Source organism: Ursus americanus, chromosome 5 (genome assembly GCF_024610735.1).
Source record: "Ursus americanus isolate L20-20 chromosome 5, mUrsAme1.1.p, whole genome shotgun sequence".
In the NCBI taxonomy this organism is placed as follows: domain Eukaryota; kingdom Metazoa; phylum Chordata; class Mammalia; order Carnivora; family Ursidae; genus Ursus; species Ursus americanus.
The window spans coordinates 65,927,102-65,952,814 of NC_142131.1; the positions used below are offsets into that span (position 1 = coordinate 65,927,102).

The 25,713-nt window shown below is 39.4% G+C and overlaps 1 protein-coding gene across 1 annotated transcript in view; it reads left to right on the forward strand.

Moving 5' to 3' along the window:
- LOC123790410 (uncharacterized) overlaps positions 1 to 25,713 on the forward strand; it is a 404,586-nt gene that overhangs the window by 252,308 nt on the left and 126,565 nt on the right. The window contains exons 4-5 of the mRNA XM_087862347.1: positions 2,788 to 3,027; positions 12,649 to 12,810. Of these exons, the coding sequence (XP_087718473.1) occupies positions 2,788 to 2,794 (7 nt within the window). The 3' untranslated portion in view covers positions 2,795 to 3,027; positions 12,649 to 12,810. The remainder of the gene's footprint in view (positions 1 to 2,787; positions 3,028 to 12,648; positions 12,811 to 25,713) is intronic.

Consider the following 25,713-nt stretch of genomic DNA (forward strand, 5'->3'; position numbering starts at 1 on the left):
AGTTTTGCATTTCTTTTCTACAAATTTGTTGAATCTCCTTGATTTAACAAATGAATGAATAAATACCCTTGGTTGGACTTCTGCTGTACTTAGGATTCATTATTCATTCATTCAACAAATATTACTTCTTACCTGCTTGACGTATATTCCCAGCTATGTTCTGGGTGTTGAGGATAATGCAGTTAACAAAACAGAAATACCTTTGACCTATATTCTAAAGGGGAAAGAGAGAAAATGAGTAAGTACACAAGCAAGTGATTAGTATGTATTTCGCATGATGTTTAGTGCTATGGAGGAAAATAAAGCAAGACAAGGTAGAGAGATTGGGGCCGAGTTACTATTTTAAAGAGGCTGTTTAACAGGAAAAGATTTCACTACTGTGGAGTTAATTTGGCAGAGACCTGAAGGAAGTAAGAGTCAAAGTTGTACAAATCACTAGAAGAAGAGCTGTCTAGGTAGAGGTAAAAGCAAATGCAAAGCTCTGAGGCAGCAGCCCATCAGTGTCTATAGGGCCAGGAAGGAGGTCGGTGTGATGGAACAGAGTGGGCGTGGGGACAGAGGAAGAGAAAGAGCAAGTAGCAGAGTAGATGATGGAATGTTCTATAGACCTTGGTACATACTGGGCAATTCTTTTTTCAGACTGTGTGCTTTTAAGTGTTCCAGGAAGCCAGTGGAAGGTATGGGGGTAGGGTACCAAAATATGCTACCCCCATATTTATGCTTCTTTTGAAAATGGGTTATTTTGAGTTTAAGTCCATTGACTTAAGCAGCAGACCCAGGGAACGCTCTAAAAGCAGAACACAAGTTTTCCTGTGGAAACTTACATCTTTAAAGCAGATTTCCATTTATAACCATAATTCCCTCTCTTACCATGAAGAGAAAGACTCTTAACAGCACTTATCAGCGGACCTAAATTTGCATAACAAACCTTACTAAGCAACTTGTTTGCCATCCTTTCCCTGGTCCCCTTCCCATAACTTGCCTGGCCCAGCCCAGAAGCCCAAAAGCTCTTTTCCTTTGTTTAGCCTAAGGTGGTGTGTAAACCCAAATTCCAACCACGCCTTTGGGTTGCTCATCCCTGAGCACACCCATGTGTACATGCATGATGCACATGTTAATAAACGTGTTTGTTTCTCTCTCATCGCTCTGTCTTTAGCTCATCTGATTTACAGGGCCCCTGCAGGAGAACCTAAGACGGATAAGGGGAGAGATTTTTTCTTCCCTCACACAGCTTTCGAGTGTAGGAGTGGAACGATACAATATACATCCGATGTTGTCCGCTTGGGAGGTGGGGCCAGGATTTCCTGGAGCCCAGTTAGGAAAGCCCTCCGAGTCTGCGGAGAGATTCTGGTGGCTTGAGCAGACACAGAGCTGTGGAGACAGGAGGGAAGCCAGCCGAGGATTTCAGCTCCACCCAGCAAGAATAGGAAATCACTCTACAAAACACGCACCCAGGCCATTTTTTACTCTTCAGAAACTTTTCCTCATTCAGACACAAACCGGTCAAAACACAAACGTATTCCCAGAAGATGATTTTATCATCTCCTGTGAAGCATGTAGAAAGACCACCTGTTGTTGGTGACATTCTCTTACTGAGCCTGTAAGGGGTCCTTGTTCACACACAAGAGAAACTTACTTTGACTGAGTTCTGCAGAAAAGGAGAAAATGGAAAGAATATCACTAGTTTATAGAATCTATGGCAGAGTTGGAACCAGTTTTTTTAAACTGACAGGGAAAAAGTTTTCCTAGGTTGTTGTGTGCTGGGAGAGAAACATGAGAGAAAGTGTTTTTACATATAAAACGGGGAAATGAAGAAAAAATTACAAAACGAGTAGAAGACATAAAATAAGAGGTATGCTTGGGAGGTTCTATATCAAATGAGAATTTGCTTATACGAGGGGTCATAAATTTTTATCAAGTCATGGTGACAGCATGTAGTTAAGGAAAACGTAGGTTCTGTGGCTCTGGTTTAAATGGTTCCAAATGGAGAACTTTTCCTTGTAGCAATGACAATAAAACCCCAAACTGGGGGAATCCAGGTAGATAATGTTGGCCATTCATCTGATTCCTCCGGGAGATTTTTGTTAATTTTTTTTTAACACAAATTTTCAGACCGCAATGCAAAATATTCTGAATCAACACATGTGAGCTGTGCTTTACAAGTTGACAAGGATTTTGATGATCAGCCGGTATGGGGACCCATGACGTGAGCCACGGTCTGCACCTGTTTTTTTTTTTTAATTCATATGCTCAAAGAGAGAATCCAAAAATAAAGTTTTGTTTGTTTATTGGGAGCTACTCATTTTATTGAGTCACAGAATGTTGGTGTGCAAAGGTGATCTGATCAAAAACAGAACGAATAGGGGCGCCTGGGTGGCTCAGTCATTAAGCACCTGCCTTCCGCTGAGGGCATGATCCCGGAGTCCTGGGATCGAGCCCCACATCGGGCTCCTCCACTGGGAGCCTGCTTCTTCCTCTCCCATTCCCCCTGCTTGTGTTCCCTTTCTCGCTGGCTGTCTCTCTCTGTCAAATAAATAAATAAAAATCTTTATTAAAAACAACAACAACAACAACAACAACAACAACAACAGAACAAATAGATAGGACACGTCCAGCCCAAAAAGTACCCAGAATCCACAGAAATCTTAGTTCTTCTACACTTTTCTCACCCCACTGCCTGTCTTCCACTTCGACATTGCTTGAAAAGTGTTTAAACATTTTCTTCATATAGTATGTTTTCTGTACTATATTGATGTCTATTTATAGTTATCCAATTTCTATTTTCAGAAAGTAAAGCAGCATTTAACAAATCTATGTATCACGAAATGTTAAAAAAAAAAAAAAGATGACGAAGAAAGAGACAGAAGAAAAGATCAGAGGAAAAGATCAGAAGGCAAGACCAAGGAAAGGAAAAGGGAAAGATGGCAGCGATAACTCATCACCTTTGCAGTGATGAAGTTTAGATTGGCTTCCGAGCCGAGACACTCAGGACAAAAAAAGAAAAGTACACTCTAAGTTCCACTGCAGGTAAGTGGCGTGATTTCTTTCTCATTATTTATTTTCCTCCTTGTATGAAGCCGTGAATTGCTCAGTCAATAATTAATGGCTGTATGTTGTAACACTGGAGCTAACACCACATTAAACTTTCATTCCATTATGCTCGGGGGCTACAAATTTCAGAAGGAAACTTCGAAGGCCACTAGGACCACGTAGAAAACAAAGTGATCCATGGCTATGGGCCCAGATGCAATGTCACGTCGGGAAGGCATTCCCTCCAATTTCAACAACATTTATTAAAGCTTTCCTGAAAAGAATTTATGTTCATCCTTGCCTCGGTTTTCGGACCTAATGTCCAAGCCTGAGAACGATGCACGATGCAAATTCAGTTTCTCTAAATCACTATTATTCAGGCTTCTTTTGACTTCTTCTCACAGGGCACTACTTAGAATCCTTTAGTCCCTTTAGTGTTGTCAGTCTTGTCAGGCTTCATCTTCCTTGGTTTTTTTTTTTTTAGGTGTTTTTCCCAAAACAATGGTGGGAAATGAAAAGAAAAACAATTGGATCCTAGGCTCATAAAAAGTACTGAGCTACCGCCTTCTCTAGTTTGTTGTGGTTGCTGCTGCTGTTATGACTGTCCTGTCTTCTGTGTACCTTGAATGGTTCTTGCTTTTTAAAATGTTTATCCAGTGTTTCACATACTTCCCATGACTCCCTGCTGATAAAGCTCCAGCGTAATTAAAGTATTTATATGAACACTGCTGAATTCAACTTGCATTATTTAGGCACACAAAGGAAAATTCCTGGCATTTCCAAGTCACAATGGTTTAATCAGATGACATAGTGTCAGTTGGTTGAAGAATACCTTTACACCCTGTAAAAAAAAAAAAAAGAAAGAAAGAAAATGTGAAATTGCTCTGTTTTCTCTTTCCATTTTATGGTGTTCTTCGGTGAAATGAATTGCACTGGATTATACTTCAATTTGGACTGAATTTTTTAGACTCGGCAGTCTAAAATGGTCATGCTGGACTATATTCGCTTATTGAATTAACTTGGGGGAAAGGACCATATCTGGACAGGGAGAAAGCCAACTCGTCACCATTCAAATGGGCCTAAATGCAGCCCTTTTTCCCCCCTTTAAGTAACATCTTGCCCCTTGACACATCCTCATTATGGAAATGAATGTAACATTGAATAAGTAATGTCATCCTTTTGGAATTATGACATGAAGGGGAGGAATTATAGCACACTGGGAATTTTGGTAGGAATTGATTTATAAAAGAAGTTGTCACATTTGTTTTTATTGTGGTTAAAGCTCTAGTTTGAGAAAAGACAAAAGGGCAAGGAATCGAGGAGTTTATGGATGAATGTGGATCTAATGAAGAGAGTCCATTGGTCCCACAGGCCAGGGTAAGATTCCCACAGTCCTGAACAAACAGTTCTCAGCCTATAATTTCTGAGCCTTTGTTTCCCCACTTTGGAATTCTGACTACAGGCATGTTACCAAGCCAACTGGGTTCACTACAAAGATCTGGCAAAGCTCTTTTTATCACAAAGATCAAGACAACAATTGTGTGCCTACAAGAAAAGAACAACTAAAACCATCCAACAAGCATTACAAGAACAATTCTAGAGATAGTTGCCTTTGAACTCCAATAATGGGCAACATTCAGTCCCGAGATTTGAAATTCAGAGTTAAAAGAATTCATTACCAATTGCCTTTCCTTGTAATTATAAGAGCTGCTGGCGGCAAGTATTTTCAGCGGCATTAATGTTGTCAAATGTGATATTTTGCAGTCATGTTGAATCCCATACAATAGCTGTATTATACATCCACTTTACAGACTTAGTTTTGTTTATTATAGAGTTCACTTATGAAATAGAAGAAATCTAAATTTTGCCTTGGCCTTACCCCAAACCACAGAAAATGGAGTATTGTTTTACAAAAGCTCGTTCTGCCATGTCACTTCCTGAATGTAAAAGTGTGCTGTTTGTACGGATACGATCCATTGACATGCGCGATGCCCAGCTGAGAAAATAAAAAAAGGGTACTCAGTCTGCACATTTTCCTCTCTTTTAGCTGTGACCTGTGAATAATTTCAGTTCCAGGTTGGAAGAAAAAAAAATAAGAAATTCCCATTTTTGTGTAAATACTTCCTTTGCTGATGGTGTGGGAGCAATGTCAACTGAATCTGAGCGGGCTTCCGTAATGCAGAATAAATCTTACGTTTGAAGAATTTTGACCACTATTATTTGTGTAGGCCATATATTCAAACCTTAGAAATTGCTTCTGAGATTTTGGTGCCGGCGTGGAGCATCGGTTAAGCGACCAACTCTCGGTTTCCGCTAGGGTCATGATCTCAGAGTCATGAGATCGAGCCCCAAGTCAGGCTCCACACTTGGCCTGGAGTCTGCTTGGGCTTCTCTCTCCCCTTCCCTCTGCTATTCCTGCTCATGCTCTGTCTCTTTCTCTCTCTAAATAAATCTTAAAAAAAAAAAAAAAAAAAAAAAAGAAAAGAGAAGAGAAGGAAAGAAAAGAAAAAAGAAAAAAATTGCTTTTGAGATTCAGTCATTCCTTGTATGAAATCCATGACAGACTATTTGTTTTGATATGCTCAATGTGTGCGTACACTCTCTTTTTTTTTTCTCCATAAGAAAAACTAAAGAACCAATACACTTGCTGTTTCATTTGGGGAATGATAGAGTGAGTTTTGCATTTGACAAAAATCTAATGGTATTCTCCAGACCAGACGACTTGTTCTTGTCCAGTGTGAGTACCCTGCTTCCTCTAGAAAGCTTGTCAAAACACTTCTTGCCAAAAAGTGAAAGATGGGAGAAAGTTGAGTGATAGAATGAGTGTTCTGGGGTTGAGTTTTTAACTTAGTTTTAATGACTCATTATTGATGTGTATCCACATGTACGTTTCAATGCTATGCCCGAAAAATTTATGCCAGAATCAATATGGAGATTCATTTTGGGATATCTGTATTAATTTCTTACATGAGAAACTAAATTTGGCAAGTAACTTCTCTTTATTTGCAAATGATCAGCTTTAGTGCATTGCCTACAGGATTTCAGATTATCATGAAAAGAGTATTGAGAATTTCTTTCAGGTCCACATTAGAATCCTGGTTGCTGATAAATAACAGAAATGCGTTCATTATCAGCCAACATGGGCAGCTCTTAACTAAAGGTAGATTGGTAAATCACATTCTTAGAGAAAAAAAATCTGTAAACCAAATATGATTTTTCCATAAGGGTAATTTAATGTTATATTCCCGACCTTGGTAACAAACTTTTTAGAAAAAAGGGGGGAGGGGGGGAAAATGCCATACTTAATTACTGATAAATAATTTGTTTCTATTCTATATAGTATAATCAGATTCATAGAACATCCAATCCTGTATGTTTGATTAAAAAGGACTTAGAACGGAATTGTGTCTGAGTCCAATGGTCAAAGGTCTCAGAAGGACCAAGGCCAGGCAATTAGGAAAAAGAGAGGAGGAGGGAAGAAAGTTTTTATATGACCAGGGCACAAGAGGGGAGACTGACTGAGAAATATAATTTGTGACTTGCCTGCTTTTAAGATCCACAAATAATAACATGGGATACTCTTGACAAAGGACTTTGGGTGTGAATTGCTCTAAGTCACAATCTATTGCTCTTAGGCATATCAGGCTTTCAAAATGTGGAAGAGACGAAGTGAAAGGGATATATGACCGATGTGCACCAGGACACTTACTCTACTTTTAGATGTTAGTAAATTTTTAATGGTTTCTTGGTGGTATTTTGGTGCCAGTAACATAAAAGAGCAAGTGTTAAATATACTACATATATGTGTACCTATTGCAGAGGAGGAAGAACTTTTCCTCAGCTCTCTTAGGGTCCCTCGCTGGCCCTGAAAAGTCAACTGGCAAAGACAGGTTAACAAGAGAAAAACATATACACTTATTTAATGTAATATTCACACAATATAAAAGGCTTCCTAAGGAAATGAAGACCCAAAGAAGTAGCTAAGCCTATTTGTTTTTATACTAGGTTTGATGTAGAGTGGAAATTCATGGGAAAATGTGACAAGACAAAAGGGTCTGAGCTAAGGGTAGTAAACTGGGGGAAACTTAGCAAGGCCTGTTCTTTCAGATTCCTCTTGGTGGACCTCCATCTTCAGAGATCGTTGCTCCTTTGCTCCAGATGTAGAAGGGTGCTGCTCACATTCGGGTCTTATGACATGCTTCAGGGAAGAAGGGGGAGGTCAGAGTCCTTCCTACACCTGCTGTTTCTCAAATCCCTCTGGTTTAATAGAGTCAATATGCAAGTTGTCACATTTCAGCGTAGTGTGCTCTGAACCCCATCGCTCTCTATATGTATCTCAGAAAAATGCAGACCAGTACACCTAAAGCTTCTAATTTATCTCTAAAGAGTTTAAAAAAAAAAAAAAAAAAAAAACAACTATAGCTACAATCAAAATAAATGGTGAGCTGTTATCTTTTTGCACCATTATCTATGGTTGAAATATCCATGATTTGGCTATGCAATCCTGAGGACTTGACATTAAGAATAAAGTCCTTATGGATCAACACATAACGGACGTGTCTTTACACGTGTGTATTGACATATCTCCCAGTTTGACGTTTATTTCCCCAGAAGTTATATGTAAACTCTTCCTAAGTACGTAACTATCAACCATCTACTTTTGGAGTCTTTCAAAAATTAAAAGAGGAAAGGAATGGGGCTTAGTCCTTTTGTTTCTCTTACACAGAAACATTTCTAATACCCACAGTAAAAACTGTATAAGGAAAAAAAAAAAAGCTCACTTTGGATTTCCATCTCCAGTGGAAAACTGTGGTGTGCCCCCAGTTGACTCATAAAGTTAACTTCGAGTTCCGTTCAGTTACAGACGAACTCTTTCTTCCCTTTTTGGCTTTTGCTGTTGGGCAAAAACATGTAGCACATGACACCATAAATGGGGATGATGCTGTTGCCCTCTTCTGACAAGAGCATCCACCAAAGATTCTTCTTTCACAACTCTCTGTGGCCCCTGTCTTCCATGATCTGGGCCTATAACAAGGCAGCCATCTTCACGTGTCCAAAAGTTTGATGTCAGACCAACTCACAAATTCAGTAGTCAGTGAGCAAGTAGGAAGAAGCAGACATAGAAAATCTAAGTGCTGGTCACTGTTTTTCGTGTTTTGAAAAAATATTGTTTCCATTCCCCATAAGACGCTGCACAGGAAATTACCCCCATTTTCCAGACTGAAAAACTGACAAGTAGAAAGATTTAAGTAACCTTCCCACCATGTTATTCCTAGGGAGTGGCTGAGCAGGGATTCATAGTAACCTCTGTCTGACTCCACAATTGCCCAGCCAGTTATTTTAGCTGTGCCATTAAGATTATTAGCTTTAAGTAGATTGTTATCTCTTAGGGGGAAAAGTCCAGCAGCTCTCTGGTCAATTGCTAGAATGGGAAAATTCATTAGATTCTCAGGAATCAAGGATTGTGTCTTAGTTATCTCTTCCTCCCTCGTGGAGACTAGCTCAGTGTTAGCAGAGGAGGTGTTCAAGAAATAATGATTAAATGGATCATGAATAAATTGGAATATATGTTTTCAGGTTGTTTTAGTTAGAAATAACACTAAAACAGTACTTTTCTGTGAATATTAGATTCACACTAAAATTTTTGATTATGCTAGAGATTGTGTAATGATGTAACAGAAATCATTAGCTGTTATATTCATTCACTATCCCCTAATTTATTACTTTATTAAGAGAAATGGGGGGGGAACCTGGGTGGCTCAGTCGGTTAAGTGTTCGACTCTTGGTTTCAGCTCAGGTCATGATCTCAGGGTCCTGAGATTGAGCCCCACATTAGGCTCCACGCTCAGCCAGGAGTCTGCTTGAGATTCTTTCCCTCTCTTCTCCTTCCCCCTCTGCTCCTCCCCCTGCTCGTGCTCATACTCTCTTTCTCTCTCAAATAAATAAATAAATAAATAAATAAATAAATAAATAAATAAATAAATAAATAAATAAAATGTTGAGAGAGAGAGGAGATAAATAAAGGGTGCCTGGCTGGCTCGGTTGGTAGAGCATGTGACTTTTGATCTCAGGGTCATGAGTCCACGCCCCATGTTGGATGAAGAGCTTACTTAAAAAAAAAAAAAAAAAAAAAAAGGAGAGGGAGAGCGAGAGAGATAAATCCATGGGTCAGTTACACTCTTAAAATGGTTTTGACCTTTGTACATCTCCAAAACTCAATTTATAAGTAAAATTTAAAGATTATAGACAACATCTAGACCAAAAAAATCTTATCATATGTCTGATTATTTAAAATCCAAACTTCAGCCTAGGTAATCTATAAATGAGACACCCAAGTCAGTGGATATGCTAATGCATGTCCCACATGTTTCCCCAAAAAACCCCAATACCTATTAATAAGAAAACAATGTGATAGCTTCCTGCTTACAAAGCATTTTCCTAAGTCTCTCAAACCACGGTCCTTGTTCTTCATAGCAGAGATCAAAAGATAAGCATAATTAATATCAAATTGTGTAAAATATTTTTGTATTAAAGCAAACACATCTATTATAGATGAAAAAGGAAAAAAATGTGTATTTGTTTTTAAAACATGAAAAAGGAGACCTCAATAAGGTTGTTCTCTAATATGTACTTATGGGTTTCCCCCACTTCCTCCCCTACTTACCAGGGAAAAAACTACCATATGCCATCACCTTTGTCTTCAGGAGAACCCTGTAATGCATTTGCAGTCATGCCCAATTTACACGGAAGTAAAGAAGCCCTGAGAACTTAACTTGTTCAGTGTGGAGGGGAAAGGTTTTAAGGAACAATCTCATTTCCTAAAGGACTCCCTTCCTTCTCTTGTGAAGTCAACTATTCATAGCACGTTATCCACATTGTATGTCCACGTAGGAATGCTCTAGGGGGAAAAATGCATATGAATATGGACTGCTGTATAGCCAAGTCTATAAAATATGTATATATTTATATTCACTGTCAACCTACTTTCTTAACCCACTCTCCTACTTATCAACATTGTTTCTTCTTTCCGTAAAATATTACATGCTTTCTGTGATGTATGAGGACGATCTACAGCAGTGGTTCTGAAAGAGGAGTGCCTTGATCAGCAGCATCAGCAGCACCTGGAAACTAGGTAGAAACACACATTCTCAGACCCCATCCCAGACCTCCTGAGTCCAGAACACTTAGGACGGGCCTCAGTAATCTGTGTTTTAACAAGTCCTCCAAGTGGTTCAGGTGCCAACATTTGAGAATCACTTACTGGGAATGATTCCACTTGCTCATTGCTTCTTGAATTGTCTATAAACTCTTATTGAAAGAAACAAAAACTAGAAACTCTAGACCATGTATTATGAGCATGTGCAAGAAAAACCATGCAGAATTTCCCAACGGGTGGAAACAACCCATCCTTTCATTTAAAAGTTTGCTAAAGTATATATGTTTCATTTTTTTTTTTAAGATTTTATTTATTTATTCGACAGGACAGAGACAGCCAGCGAGAGAGGGAACACAAGCAGGGGGAGTGGGAGAGGAAGAAGCAGGCTCATGGCGGAAGAGCCTGATGTGGGGCTCGATCCCATAACGCCGGGATCACGCCCTGAGCCGAAGGCAGACGCTCAACCGCTGTGCCACCCAGGCGCCCCTATATGTTTCATTTTTCATGTATTCCTACCTTGGCCACTTTTTTGATTGACCATCTGTCAGAGCTGGTCCCAAGTGTCTTATAGCTCCCCTTATAAAATAGTTGAGCTGGATGATAGATTGATAAATGATGGGTAGATAGATAAACTTGACCTATGTGCATAAAGTAAAGACACAAGCATACCTCTGCAAATCCCTTTAGAAGCACAGAGGGGGCATTTGCTTTTTAAAAGGTCTATATTTGAAGTGTACTTTCAGAAGTAAAATAAAAGGAAATGATGCTGAGAATTAAGAAAGAGCAATCTGTCAATTCAGAGGCCTTGGAGCACAGAGAAGCTGCCTTGTGAACCAGGTCGAGACAGGACCCCCACCTGAGGAGAAAACATAGCCCCTAGACCTTGACCTATAGAGTGATCTCCCGGCTACTAATATCTGAAAGAAGCAGGGCTACCTGAAAATTAAATAAAGAAAAGCTTTGAATAGCCCACTCCAGATGAGAATTGCTCCATGGGTACTTCCATCTGAGGGGACTCAAAGGACTGTCCATACTGGCTTGAACCATGCCTGCCAATCATGTGGGATTCCATTCTTGGCCGATGATTCTCAAGACAACACGGTGATTCCCCATATGTCCATTGGAGACTGTGTTCCCAGCTCCTTCTCTTCTCGATACCTCCAAAATAAGCAGAAGAGATATGGGTAGTACTGCCCGCAAGAGAAATCACTTGCCTCTCTCTCTCCTTCTCTCTCTCTCTCTCTCTCTCTCTCTCAATTGGTGGCTTTCTGTCTTATCTGGTCTTTACCTGCCCTAGGGATCAAAACCACTGCTACGGAGGAAACTGAAGTTCTCTAACTGATGGATTGAAATCCTCTTCCACGACAGGTGGATATGCGACCTAGTCATTTAAAATTCAGCACAGTCTCTACCACACTGATATTTTAAAATATAGTGAACTCAACGGAACAAATGAAGAAAAACAAGAACTTTTTTTTTTAAGTGATTCCACAAGCTCTCTCTCCAACACTTAATCCAGAACGAAGATTTACACTAAGGGTTGTGGGGGAGGGGAGTAGGGCAGGAGGGAGTGTGGAAAGTAATATTGCCAAATGGCTGGTAGTTAAAAGCTCTCTGCCTTTGGGCTTTTTTATCTTAACCGCATTCCCTTCAAGAGAACTGTGAGTGATTACACATTATTGCCTCAAAGATATCCTAACATTATTTAGTAGTTGGTGTTAGAGCAATGCAAGAGAAAACTGTTTCTGTTAGCACTGAGTGATAGCTCAACACTATTTAACTGGGCTTTAGGGAACAAAGCCTTCTGATTACCCAGGTGTCAATTTCCCCTCTCAAATCTGGCTTCCTGTGTTGCTTTCATTCCTTCCCTTGCACTATAAGAAGCAGAAAAATACTTTGAATATGAATTCGAGGTGTGAAAATTATATCCTCCAGGATACAATTTGGTTTAAACTGAACAATTGATCAGAAATCTAGGATTCTGCAATGAAGGGAAGCAGATTTTGCCACCCCAAAATATGTTTCTTTGGCAAAAGGATTATTTCGAGCTACAGGCAATGAAAACCCAGCCGATTCATGAAAAGCTCTTCACTTCACCCTCAACTGCCTAAGTATACATTGGAGAGGGGCCTGTACCGGGAAGAGAGTTATTAGCACACATAAATTTTTACCTAAGAAACTTATCTGCATAACAGGGCAACTTTATCTTCCAAACCTCTCCTCTACCTTCTTGTGAATGGCCTTCCTCCCCTTTGCATCCCTAGACTTCCAGCCCTTTCCTTAGCTCCAGATGTTATGTAAGTCTCTATTACCCAGCTGCCTTTTGACTCTCCATATCTTTATGGGGCTCTCCTCCATACATAATTTTGGTTTTCTCTGGTTACTCTGCCTTGTGTCAATTTGATTATTAGACTAGCCAAAGAACCTCGAAGAGTAAAAGGAAAATTCTTCTGCCCCTACAGTTGGTGACCACAACGGGACATTCAGTGGCTAGACACTGCTCACTCTGGGCTGCTGTAGCTGAGACATCCAGGAACCTCTGTCAAAAGCCAGCAGAAGGTCAGAATTCTTACTGCACCAGTACCCCCGATCTCTGCCTGCAGGGTTGGATGGAAGGAAGAGTGGTGAGTGTCTTTTTCTTTTTCTAAACTTAGATTTGTAAGGAGAAAATATTTGGGTGAACTGGTGCCTTGGGTATAGCAACTTAGGTAAAATTTGCCGTGAGTACTCTCGTTTTCTGTCGATCCCTTTTCAGAGTTATTTTCTTCTGTCTGTGTTATTAAATTTGATTGGACAGAAATGTGGGTTATACTCCATTTGCAGCTAGATAGGGGTCTAACTCTTTCTTCTGGCTATCTTTGGAAGTAAACTTTTTGGATTATAAGGGCTGTGTCTTTTGCACTGTCATATGGGGTGCCTCTAGCATCCATGGTTAAGCTGTAAAAAGGCTTATTGGTTTGAGTTGCTTTTAAGAGTAAAAAGATCCTGCTCCTCAGTGGCCTGATAATGGATTTTTTTTAACTGGCTATATTTAAAAGAAATAATTTTTTTTGAGAGCTCTCATTTCAAGCAGTTGTCTTACTAATACCTATGGAAAGACCCAAGTTGAAAAGTAGATACAAAGGAATATAAAGTTAGCCTTAGGGACTCTCTTAATAAAAGAACAAAAATTGGGCATAGAACAAAAATTAAAGTCTACATCTAATGTAAGTTCCCCTTTTCCACCCTCTTATATACCTTTTTATCACCAATTCCCTGTCTCTGACCCTCCAGAAGATCTTATGGATCTCTGGGCTCCTAGTCTACCACATCCTCAAAATCTAGCCCCATCATTTTAGCAAATTTCTTTAGATCCCCACGCTCCTCCAACCCCTCCCCGCCCAGAAAATCCCTTAAATACCATTGCCTGTGTTGGGAAGGAAGAATTTCCTCCCCCATTCAAGGTCCTTCTAGCTGGACTAAGAATCAAATTGACATGACACAGATTAACAGGAGAAAATCAAATTTAATAACATTTGTGTGGGGAATCCACGCAGACGTGGAAATTCCAAAGACAATCAAATAACATGGTGCTTATATGAGCTAAGGAGAGGGATAGGGGTCTGAGGATACAAATGGAAGGAAGACCATTAGCAGAGAGATGAAGGATGTTTGGAAAGCAAAGATTGCCCTATTATGTAGATACATTTCTTAAATAAAGAAGAATCTCTATTAGTAGCTCTCTTCCTGGTACAAGCAGGCACTTGGGGAGGGAGGCAAAGAGCTTTCCCTGAATCTGTGGGTTTTGATTGCTTTTAGCTCGAAATAATATTCATGCCAAAGTAGCCCATCTTGGGGCAGCCTGCCCTTGGCCCCTACACCTGTTTGGACTTCCTTCTCTTTATAAGATTTACAGGAAGTACTGTGTCTGATCTCCAGGCCTAGGATATATGGGTTAGTCATGTAAACACTAAAAGCCAGGAAGTGAATTTAGCAGAAATATCCCAGATGGACAGTAAAGCTTGCTTTGTATCACTTATAACTACTCCTGCTTTCCAGGGCTCTGTAATCAGGCTCTGCCAGCTTCAGGACTTCCTATGCAATGTCCTTTTTGAAAGTATCCTGGACATCTACCACAAAGAAATCATGAAGCCTGGACAGCAGCAGATCTTCTAAAATATAAAGGCCTTTTAGCTCCCCTTTCAGAAGATCCTACCAAATTTAGAGAGGAATTAGGAAGGTTAGTGGCCATTCACAACTCTGCTCACAGTTTGGTGATTAAGTGATGTTCTTCCCACCCATGCTTATACTGTAGTTATCAGACAAGCCCAATGGTGCCTTGGAGAGTCCCCTCCCCCAGAGGAAACAAATGGCTAGGATTTCTCCCAGGCCCTGCTACAAAGGACCTGGAACTGTCTCAGCTGAAGGCTGATAGGCAGGGGCTGATAGAAGCAAGGGCAGAAGCTCCTCCAACTAAGGTGAATTGGTCTAAGGTTGAATCGTACACTCAGAAAGAAGGTGAGCATCTGAAGGCCTTTGTTGAACACTTTATACAGATTTTTTTTTTAAGGCATACTGCTTCAAACCCTGAAGTTCTAGAGTATAGAAATCTTTGCATGTACGTCTTAGTTAGAAATCTCCCTGATATAAAGAAGGAAATGAAAGAATATATAGCTGAATGGGAACATCAGCCTTTTGATATTATTCACGGTGTAACTCAATTTGGTGACGAACTGGGAACAACTGTCTTTGTCTTACAAATCTCAAGAAAACCAAAAGTGCAGCTCTGGGAACAGTTCAAAGTCCACCTGTTCTTCCCAATAACAAAATCTCCACTATTCATCTCAAAATGCTTGCAGATATTGTGAAAGATTGGGACATTGGAAACAGAACTGTCCTGTACTTAAGAAAAGAAGGAAAAATTTTAATAGTAATTATCATAGGCCTCTGATAATAGCTAAATCTGCCCCCAAAACTCTATTGGAGAGGGGTGCCAGGGTGGCTCAGTCGCTTAAGTGTCTGCCTTTGGCTCCGGTCAGGAGGTCAGGATTCCAGGGCCCTGGGATTGAGTCCCCACGTTGGGCTCCCTGCTCAGCCAGGAGCCTGCCTCTCCCTCTTCTCCCCACTCATGCTCCGTGTATCTCTGTTATTCGTGTTCTCTGTCACAGTCTCTCTCGCTCAAATACATAAAATCTTAAAAAGAAAAAACTTTATCGGAGAAAACTTGGATACTATCCATGTGCCTTTGTGATGTTGATTTTCCACACGCCACTCTATATCTTGAGGACCTCAGAGCCATCCTTTGAAATGTAAAATTTAGGGAGAAGTTAAATATTTGGAAATTGGGCCAATGAAAAATCTTCAATGTTCTTTCTACGAATAGTAAAATAGCTTTTGCCATCTGAGCAAATGAACTTAACTTATCCCAAGGGCCAAAACAAAATTTACATCCAAACAGTCTTTTTTGTTTATACCAGTGAGTTTTGCATTATCATATCAGTCTCATGGTTCAAATTTTCAAACAAAAGCTCTTAGGTCTTTGTATCTATCTATACATTGATAAGTGTCCGTGTATGCATGTTTATAGGTGTGAGATATTTTTCTACCTTCAAATGGTATTAGCATATTGATTTGTGAAAGAGCTCCTGTTTAATTGGCTTAAAAATGAAAACTTATGAAGTAAAGATTCCTGAAACTCTCAGAAATATTTAAAAACTAATCCAAGTTCTTTTCAAGTTCATGTGACCAGGGAAAATATTCACTATTAAAGCTAGTTTAAGTTTGTCGGTCCACTTAAAATAGGTGTGTCTTCAGAGTTACCAGCATTGGAATAATGCAAACACGCAACTTTTATTCTGACGGTGTTTATCAAATAAGTTCATGTTATCTCTGTTATAAAATTTGTTAGCAAGAAAAATAGCTTAGGATGATGGCTCGCTTTGTCTCAAAGTTTTTATGAGTAATTGAAACATTGTTAGGAGCAAGTAAATTTTATAGATTTAAGTGGGATAAGATTCTAAGTGAACATTTTAAGATTTGATTTTTTTTTAAAGTCAACTCTATATCCAACACAGGGTTCAAACTCATGACCCAGAGATCAAGAATTGCATGCTGTACTGACTGAGCCAGCCAGGCTCTCCTTAACTGAACTTTTTAGCAACAGTTACGTTTCATGGAGCGTATACTTAAAAATAGCTTCTAAAATCTTTTTGGTAACTTTGAAACTTTAGAATTTTACTAAGTTAAGTGATAAAAATTTATCAAATATCTAGATCATTCAAATAAGACAAAAGAGTGAAACATTAATTACTGAACGTAGGTTTACCTACTTTCCCTTGGCTTCCTGTTGCAGAACTAAAGATAAATTTGGATCTACTAGTAAACATGTCTTGTGCCACTCTGAAAGATTGTACTATAAAAAAAAGCACATGCTTCTAGAAATTATAAAATATATTTTTTTAAAAAACCCTGTGACTCTAAAGAATGCTGATATAACATACAATTTGTAATTGCTTATTTCTTAGTTTTCACTAGAAATTAAGGTTTCTACAGATTAAGAATTCTATTTAGTGTATGTGATGAAAGCTACTAGAAATAATAAGGGAAACAAGTTTATGCTTGGAAAGTCAGATGTGTTTTGCAGTAAGAATAGGTATGCAACAGGAAGATACATTTTTGTTCGGGGAGAAGAAAGTGAATTTGTCCCAAAGTAAAACTGGTTATTTCAAAATAGGAAAGGAGAAAATAGGGGGAAAAAAAAAAAAAGAATTTGGGAAGAGAGAGAGAGAAAAAAAAAGATCTTACCTTGTGTGGTCAGGTTGGTTTAAATGGAATAAACTTATTAGAAAGATAATGAAATTTAGCTTTAAAATCAGTAACATACATATATAAAACTAAAACTTCATTTACTTTCACCTGCTAAAAGGATAAAATTTCCTTATACTATTGATCTGCACCTGAGAAGAAATTGAAAAGTTTTTTCTTTACCTTTTACCTAATCTGCCTGGGAAGCAAAAATTTGATAAATATAATTATCAAAATAATTTCCTGTGCATCATGATACCTTTATTAGCAGTCTTTGATCACTTAAAACTGAGTCTTCTTAGTATTAAAGAGCTAATAAGTTTTGCTTACAACCATGTTACCTTCTGTATTTGTCTTTGAAATCTTTTATGTCACCATGGTCAAACAGATAATTAAGTGCTGTTTCATAAAGATTGGTGATCCTGTTTAAGGACTAAGTGTCCAAATCTTTTGATATTTTGGACACACCTCCCCAAATCAAAATCAGACAGCATTAAGGAACTAAGGTTGACTTTATGGAGCCAACAAAGCCTCTTGGAAAAATAGTACCTTGCTCAGAGTTCCCAACACATAAGGAAGGTCACTTCCTAGCAGGTGCAGGAAACTTAGGGTATCTTTGGGACCTCAAGAAGAGAGGAATTTATCAAAATCTATAGATATTGCAGGCCGAATCTGATGGTACATCCTTGGCTTGGCTTCCTAGCATCAAAAGGCTTTTAAGAGTCCAGTCCGGGGTTCCTCATGGAAAGTTCCAACAAAGCAGATTTAAAAGAGTCTATATGGCCAATCACTATTCTTGTTGCATTTATATAAAATAATCACACCAAATTTAATAGGATTAGACTTATTTTGCAAACAAATTACTTTTACCATAATTATCATTGGTAAAAATGGAGGGGTTGAATATAGAAACTATAATATATATCTATAGATATCAGACTCTAGTTCTGCTAATTGCCTTTGAGGGTTTGTTACATACCTGTAACTAGACTGGATCCTGAATTCTAGTTTCCTCATATGTCTCGCTAAAAATCTCCAAATTAACATCTCCAGCTTCTTCCACTCTTCTGACTTGGAATCACTAAGAAAAAAAAACCCTGTCCCTTTCCTCGAAACCCTGCAAACTATATGTGAACGACTTAATTTAAACTTCAGAGAAATTGCCACAACAATTCATGTTTAGACAATATTTGTGGCTGTTGCTATGTAAACCAATCAGAAAGATCACCAGAGATACTCAAACTGCAAACCAAGAAAATCTGTCAGATGGCCGCTGTCTGCCCTTACCTATCTAAAGGTGCTTTACACCTGACATCTAGAAATCTTCTCGACTGGCTGCCCTCCAAATTCAGAAACTAGGATTACAGTGTGCTCCAATCATTAACCATTGTTTCCCTATTATAGCCGTTGATATGCTCTTATTAAATACCGGATTGCTTGCTTACACAAAATAGGCCTACCTTTGCTGGTCCACCTGTGTCACCCACCTCCTGAAATGAGGCACAACTCTTAACTGTGCTGATCTTGTCCAAGACTGAAACTGGCCCCATGAGATGTGGAGCAAGCCATCTACTTAACTGCTGGATTATGAACTTCTTATTTGAAGTTTCAAAGGTGGGACTGTGGGGGAGCAGATTTTGTGACCCCAAAATACATTTCTTTGGCAAAAGGATCATTTTGAGCTAAAGGCAATCAAAGCCCAGCAGATTCAAGAAAAGCAATTACCTTACTCAACCCCCTAAATTTGCATTGGAGAGGGCACCTCTAGGAGGAAGAGAGCTATTAGCACACATAACTTTTTACCTAAGAAACTTATCTGCATTGCAGGGCAGCCTTTATTTTCCAGACTTCTCCTCCACCTTCCTGTGAATGGCTTTCCTACTCTTCATATACCCAGGCCCCTACCCCTTCCCTTAGCTCCGGGTGTTATGTAAGCCTCTACCACCTGCTGCCTTTGAGTCTCCGTATCTTTATGGGTCTCCCTGTGTACGTAATTTTGTTTGCTTTTCTCTGGTTAATCTGCCTTATGTCAATTTGATTATTAGACCAGCCAAAGAACCTGGAAAGGCAGAAGGAAAACTCTTCTGCCCCTACAGCAGATTTTCCCCCTTTCCAGACTTGCTGCATATGTGAAGAAGGGTGAAAGAGAGCATCTGTGTCACCTTGCTGGTTTTGCCTTAGCTTTGCCTTGTAACTAGATATATTTCTTGACAAAAAAATGACCCCAAAGAGAAAACGGACCACTTTCAGTTATGGTAAAGAGGAAGTCATGAAAGAGTCTAAGGGTCTAAGAAGAAAAAGTTTCATGAGGAAATCATATGCTTCATTTGTGTCATCAAATCTCGAGATTCAATACACAAAAGAATTGAGAACACAGACTGAGATATTAAGACACACATGTTTATAGTAGCATTATTCACAACCGCTAAGTGTGAGGACAACCCATGTGTCCATCAACGATGAATGGGTAAACAAAATGCAGTACCTGTATTTAATGCAATATTATTCAGCCTTTAAAAAGGAAGGAAATTATCATGCTACGAACAAGGATGATCTTTGAAGATGGTATGGCTATGCCAAGCAAAACAAGCCAGTCACAAGAGATCAATATTGTATGATTCTACTTATATGAGGTACTTAGGGTAGTTGAAGTCATAGAGACAAAGTAGAACAGTGGTTACTAGAGTTCGGGGGCAGGGAGAAAAGGGGAGTTATTTTATTTTATTTTTTTTAAGATTTATGTATTTTATTTGAGAGAGAGAGCACACGCGGGAGGGGCAGAGGGAGAGTGAGAAAGAATCTCAAGCTGACTCTGCACTGAACACAGAGCCTGACATAGGGCTCGATCTCACCACCCTGAGATCATGACCTGAGCCGAAACCAAGAGTTGGGCACTTAACCGACTGAGCCACCCAGGCGCCCCACAAGAGTTATTTTTTAAGTGGGTACAGAGTTTCAGTGTGGGATGAGGGACAAGCTCTGGAAACAGATAGCAGTGATGGTTGCACAGCATTGTGAATGTACTCAATACCACTGAATTGCACACCAAAAAAATAGTTAAAGTGGTAGACTTTTTGTTATACATATTTTACCATAATTTTAAAAAATGAAAAGGAAAATATATAAATCTTGAGACTCACAAAGGTCCAGAGAATGGGTTCTGAGTACATGTCACAGGTATAGGATGTTATTGCTTTTAAATGGAAAAAAACAATATGGATAATGTAACAGACATAAACAAATTGCTTCAAGAAAATTATATTTGATCTCACTTTTAACACTCTTCACATAATAAAGAATGTTAACTAAAAGAATCTGAAAACTGAAAACGCATTAGTTAAATATGTCAAAAGTTTAGGAAAAAAACAAAAGCAAAAGTAAAATGAATGAATCCCTGAAGTAGTGATTGGTGAAAGTCTGCTGTGCACACATCGTTAGGACAGTTTGCAGATTGGGAACGCTTAAACCAAAACATGGAATGAGGCTTACAGGTATATTGCTGTAAAGCAGGTTATACAGTGAGAAGGCATTGACTGCTTATTCTTTACAGTGATGGGTTACAATATTAGAATTTTTTTTTTTTTTAATGAAAGGGAGTTAGTTAGGTGTTACCTCATAGAAATTTTGCAGAACAATCTAAGTTTTGCTTATGATTTTCAGAGGAATAAGCAAGTTACCCAGGGCAAGTTAACTTCACTTGTCTTGCAAAATAAACTAAATTAAGCTTTGCTTCTATGATTTCACTGGATGTGTCTGCTCAGGGAATGTTCTGGTCTGGTGTCCCAGTTTGATTATAACAAATATAAGGGTACAAACTTATTCTGAACCCACAATAAGTGGCAGGGATTGGCCTGAACAGATTGTGTATCAGGGTCAGAATGGACGTTGAAGTTTCAAAAACAGATATCTCAGGTCAATTTCAGAGGTGTCAGGAAAGAGAGCAAAAACTAGACGAAAAGGAAAGACAAAAAGAAGGCCAACTGACGGCAGCTACACCGGGGAATGAGAAGAGATAAGTGAGAGTAGCGGCTGAGAGGTCTGACATGGCAATTGCTTGAAAGCTAAAAATAGAGAATTGGATCTGGGATGGAAGAAATAGGATGTGAAACCTGAGGCTGAGGGCGATCGCCGATGTCACATTCTGTGATGTTCTCACTTGACTCTCGGCATCAATGAGGAGGATTATTGATGGTGATGGGGAAGAAACTTTGGGATGGGGAGCCAGAGAAAAGTATTTTGGCTGAATATCTTTGATGTGTTCATCAGAGGAGCGCTGAGGACGGCAAGAGGAAGAACAGGTGCGGGCAGGAGCTGCGGGCGGTAGGCTGCCCAGGCGGGGCAGGAGTTCCGGCAGGTTTCGAAGGGGGAAAGGAGACCATTTTCGGCATTGATGTAGAGCAACACGCAGCAGGAGTTGGCAAGAAGAGCCAGGTGGGAAAAGACAGAAGGAGAGATAATTGAAAGATAAGAATGAATCCCTAATCTGGTAGCCAGACAGAAAAAGGGGTCGTGCGGATGAAAGGAAGAGATGGGGGAAATGGGAGGCAGTTTCAATGAAAGCAGAAAGATTAAATGAGTATTTAATTATCAATTCAGCAGTATGTGAAGTGTCCTGTCTTAAATTTCTTTAAATTCTGAAAGTGTGAACAGGAAGACAGGGAGACGTGTTTAAAAGAAACTCCCAGAACCTTCTCGCAAGGGGAACTCGTCTAACTACACACACCAGCACGTTTATGTGATTTGTTAAGAGGTTTTTTTTTTTTTCCTCCTCAAAGCTTTGGAGGATTTGATTGAAATCTTCATTTATGACTTTGAATCTCATTTGAAGCTCCCTCATATACGCCCCGGTGTGGGAAAGCATCGTGTACTGCAGATTCCCAATAAATCACCAGGCGTATACAGGTCTATGCTTTTGTGTTACACACCATAATAAGAAGAATGTGTTTGGTGTGCCTCACTCCACCAAATAAATAATGTGTTCAGCTGTTACCTTACACCAAATAAATCAATGAAAACAAATGTCTTTCTGCAGAATAATTTCGTCTTAAACTCTAACATGTATCAGAAAATAGATTTCCTGTGTTCTTGAGCACGGATAGTAAACAGCACCAGGTCGGTGGTCTCTGTACCGTTCTGTGGAAGTTTGGATGTGGGGAGAGGATTGTTTACTAGTATGAAATCCTTTAAAAAAAAAAAAAAAGGATTCTTATCTTTCATTTAGGTTAATAACATACCACATATATTTGTCAATCAAATTAGAATTACTGTCAGCCCATAATGCATTTTAGTTGAGCCAATATCAGTCAGTCCTGATTTATTTGCTTAATACAAATCTAATTGAGTTTCAGCCTGCTCGTCTCCTTTCCGCTGTTAACCGACCAAGTACATCTTTAATTTCCAAGAGCGATGGTGTGGTAGCAGTTGAGAGGAAAAGTGATTTGCATAAAGCCCCAGAAGGGTGCCAAAACTCTTCACGCTTTAAACAACAGCCTTTATTATTCTGTAAGTGGATGTGTTGAATTTTCATGCTTTTGTTTCCAGTTCAGCCCTGACAGAAAAGAATAAAGTAGATTTTGCCAGCACCCCTGCTGTGCCCTGGGGGAGAAATTCAATGTGCCTCATTTGTCTTAATTGGAGAACCGCCCTCAGCACCAGCTTTTTCTATGAATACATTAGCATAACAGACAGAAAATTCAAGCCCACTTTTGTAGCAGCCGGCTCCCCCCCCCCACGCACACCTCCCGTTTTTAGACTAATAAAAACTACACGAGGGGAGAAGTCCATGTTTCATCTCCTGGATTTCTCATAGTTGGTGTTGTAAACCTCTCCGTACAGGAGAGATGTATCAAGCCTGTTTTATCCCTGCGCTCTTATTAGAGGCGGTCGTGAAAAACGTGATAGATGTCATCCCTGACAGAGAGCTGAAAGCTTCTCTTTATTCTTCATAATGTGCTAATCCTATATACTTGTTCTTTGACTGGTTATGCTGCTTTTTCAGAGAGGAGAGTTGGTTTTACAGAGACAAATGGGGAGCAGCTATGAATGAACCTAGGGGGAAAAAAAAGAAAGAAAAATTCTTACCGAGGTGAATGTATTAGCACTAAAACAAACGCACTTATCTGAGTCAAAGCAAGATTTTAAACCCCGCGCCAATTCATTGGAGAAATATTAAATTCATCTCCACGTTTTTCATATGACAAAAGAGCTCTAAGTCTGGGCAAACAGCCTGTGCCGTGTAAATCATTTCCCTAATCCAGTCCCTTCCAGTGTCTGATTGAACTAATGGAATTTAAAGGTAGGTGTTTCAAAAGAAATATTTCGTTTACATGTTCCCAAGACTGGTATTAATTCTTTCATCACATCTGTTCAACCTGCTTGCCATTGCCAGCATGAGAGAGAGACGGAAAACATGGGGAAAGATATAATTTCTTAATAAAACGTGGTGTACACATTCTCTTGGAAAGATGGCTGCCTTTCAAAAAAACAGTGAATCCATATTTTGTCTTGATTTTTCTCCCGCAGGCCTCATTTACCACGTCAGTCACACGCTGCTCTCACTAGAAGCCTTCCAGGGATTTTAAATAAGGTTTTTGTTGTGGTGGTGGTTAAGAGCTTGTTTGGTTTTGAATTATCTGTATGCCCATTTAAAAATTAAATAGCTTTTGGGTCAGGTCCTTGTGGGTAAATGGAAGGCAAAATCATTTTGAAATCATAATTTTGAGATGCAAAAGTTTCCTGGCCTGGAGAGAACCAACCAGTTCTCACTTCTGAATAAATCCTCATTCTGTCGCCAACTTCAAACGTGTGGTACGCACCATCAGAAGCCCGAAGGCAAAATTGAGGATTAATGCACTCTTCCCCTCCCTCCCCCTGCCCTTCCTGCACTTCCCATTCACTCAGCCCCAATAAACATTCCAAGAGGCTCAGAGGAGTTGGTAAGTGTTGGAGACTAGGAATAAAATGTTTGCTTTCTTCTGTAAATAAATCTAAAAATAATCATTTGGCTTTATCTGTCCAGTGAGAGGAAGTCAGCTTTTCACTTTACCCCCGGTTCATTTACATTATAAAAATGACAAGCAGTTTACCCCAGTTTATCAGATAATCCCTGCTGCTTTCTAAACAAACATTCCAGCCGCTCTCGAGTTCTTTCTCGAATCCTGCTTCCCCGCCCCGAACGGCCTTGAAGTCTTGTCTGGGGTCTGGACTCAGCTGCCTCAGCCGGTCCAGCCCATCAGTAAGAGATGGTCTCCGTGAACACTCCATTCTCCCTCCCTCCCATACTAATTTGTTTCCTTTTTTAAACAAGTAATGAAATACTCATCTTCCTGGAATCTTGTATTTACTGCCCTTCCTAACAACTTTCAAAAATCACAAGGAAAGAGAAATGGGATTTGCGGGCTGCTTTGAGGACTGAATGACACAGATTTTCTTGAGAGGTGGTCGCTTTTGTTCTCTAGCATAGTATTAAAGATTTGAACGTTTGCTATTGTGAGAGTAATATGCGTTCCCTTTATCAAAATGGGAAAATACTGAAAATCGTAGAAAAGAATAAAAGCTACTCGTGGGGTTTAGTTTGTCTTGTTGTTTGTTGTGATACTGCTTCAGTTTCTGAGAAACACCCACATCCTTTGCAGACATGTTAGGCAAATTGGTATTTTAAACCCCTCTGCTAGGGTATTTGCATGTGGCCCTGCCCTACCCCCATGCTGATTTGGCCCACCTGTCCTGGGTTGAGAGGTGGCAGCGGGATTTAAACTCTTTGGGAAGACTAAACCAGTTGTTAACCTGAGTGGAGTTAAGGAGAACTGTTTTATGGTAATTCATCCATTATTTTTTGTGCCTTCACTCTCTATGAAAGTACTTTGCCCCCCAGAAATGAAGCATTGGTAGAATGACCCTAGAAAATCAAGCTTAGGTATTTAAGAGGGGAAGAGGAAGACATTAAGTTTGGGGAACAGATGGATAGGAAAGTGACTCTCCCTGTGTCCACAAAATATAAATTTATCCTAAAGACCTGGAATAAAAATAATCCTGCATGTTACTGTGGGCACTCTGGGGGGTAATGGTTAAGTGGGTGCCTTGATGAGGAGAAGGGACATGATATGGCATGTCTCTCTGAAGAAAGCCATGCGATTCTTTCCTGAATCAAACTTTGAAGAGTGAAATTTCAAAAATTAAATCAATATTAATAGGGAAAAATCTAGAATTGACTTTGGAAAGTACTCTTTTGACTTTACAATTTTTAAAAAAAAAATTTTAGGAAGATTTTATTTATTCATTTGAGAGAGAAAGACAGAGGGAGCATAAGCAGGGGGAGAAGCAGAGGGAGAGGGAGAAGCAGACTCCCCACTGAGCTCAATCCCAGGACTCTATGATCATGACCTGAGCCAAAGGCAGATGCTTAGCCATCAGAGCCACCCAGGCGCCCCTTGACTTTACAAATTTATTCAATTTATACAAGTTCCTAACATGATCAAAACACAACAGCCAAGCAATACCAAATTAGGAGAAAACCAATGGGCAAGAGTAGGACAACTATTAAGACTAGAGTTTTAAGGCAAAATATTCCTGAGTTTAATTATACAGTCAAGTAACAGTGACCTAAAATTCCAACTGATAATCATTTCTGTTGAAGTTACAAACAAAAGGCGTATAAGTGCTAATTTAACATCAACAAATTAAGAATGAGATGCACTCCTTTGTGTAGTAACAGGCATGGTGAGGTGATGAAGAGAAAACACTTG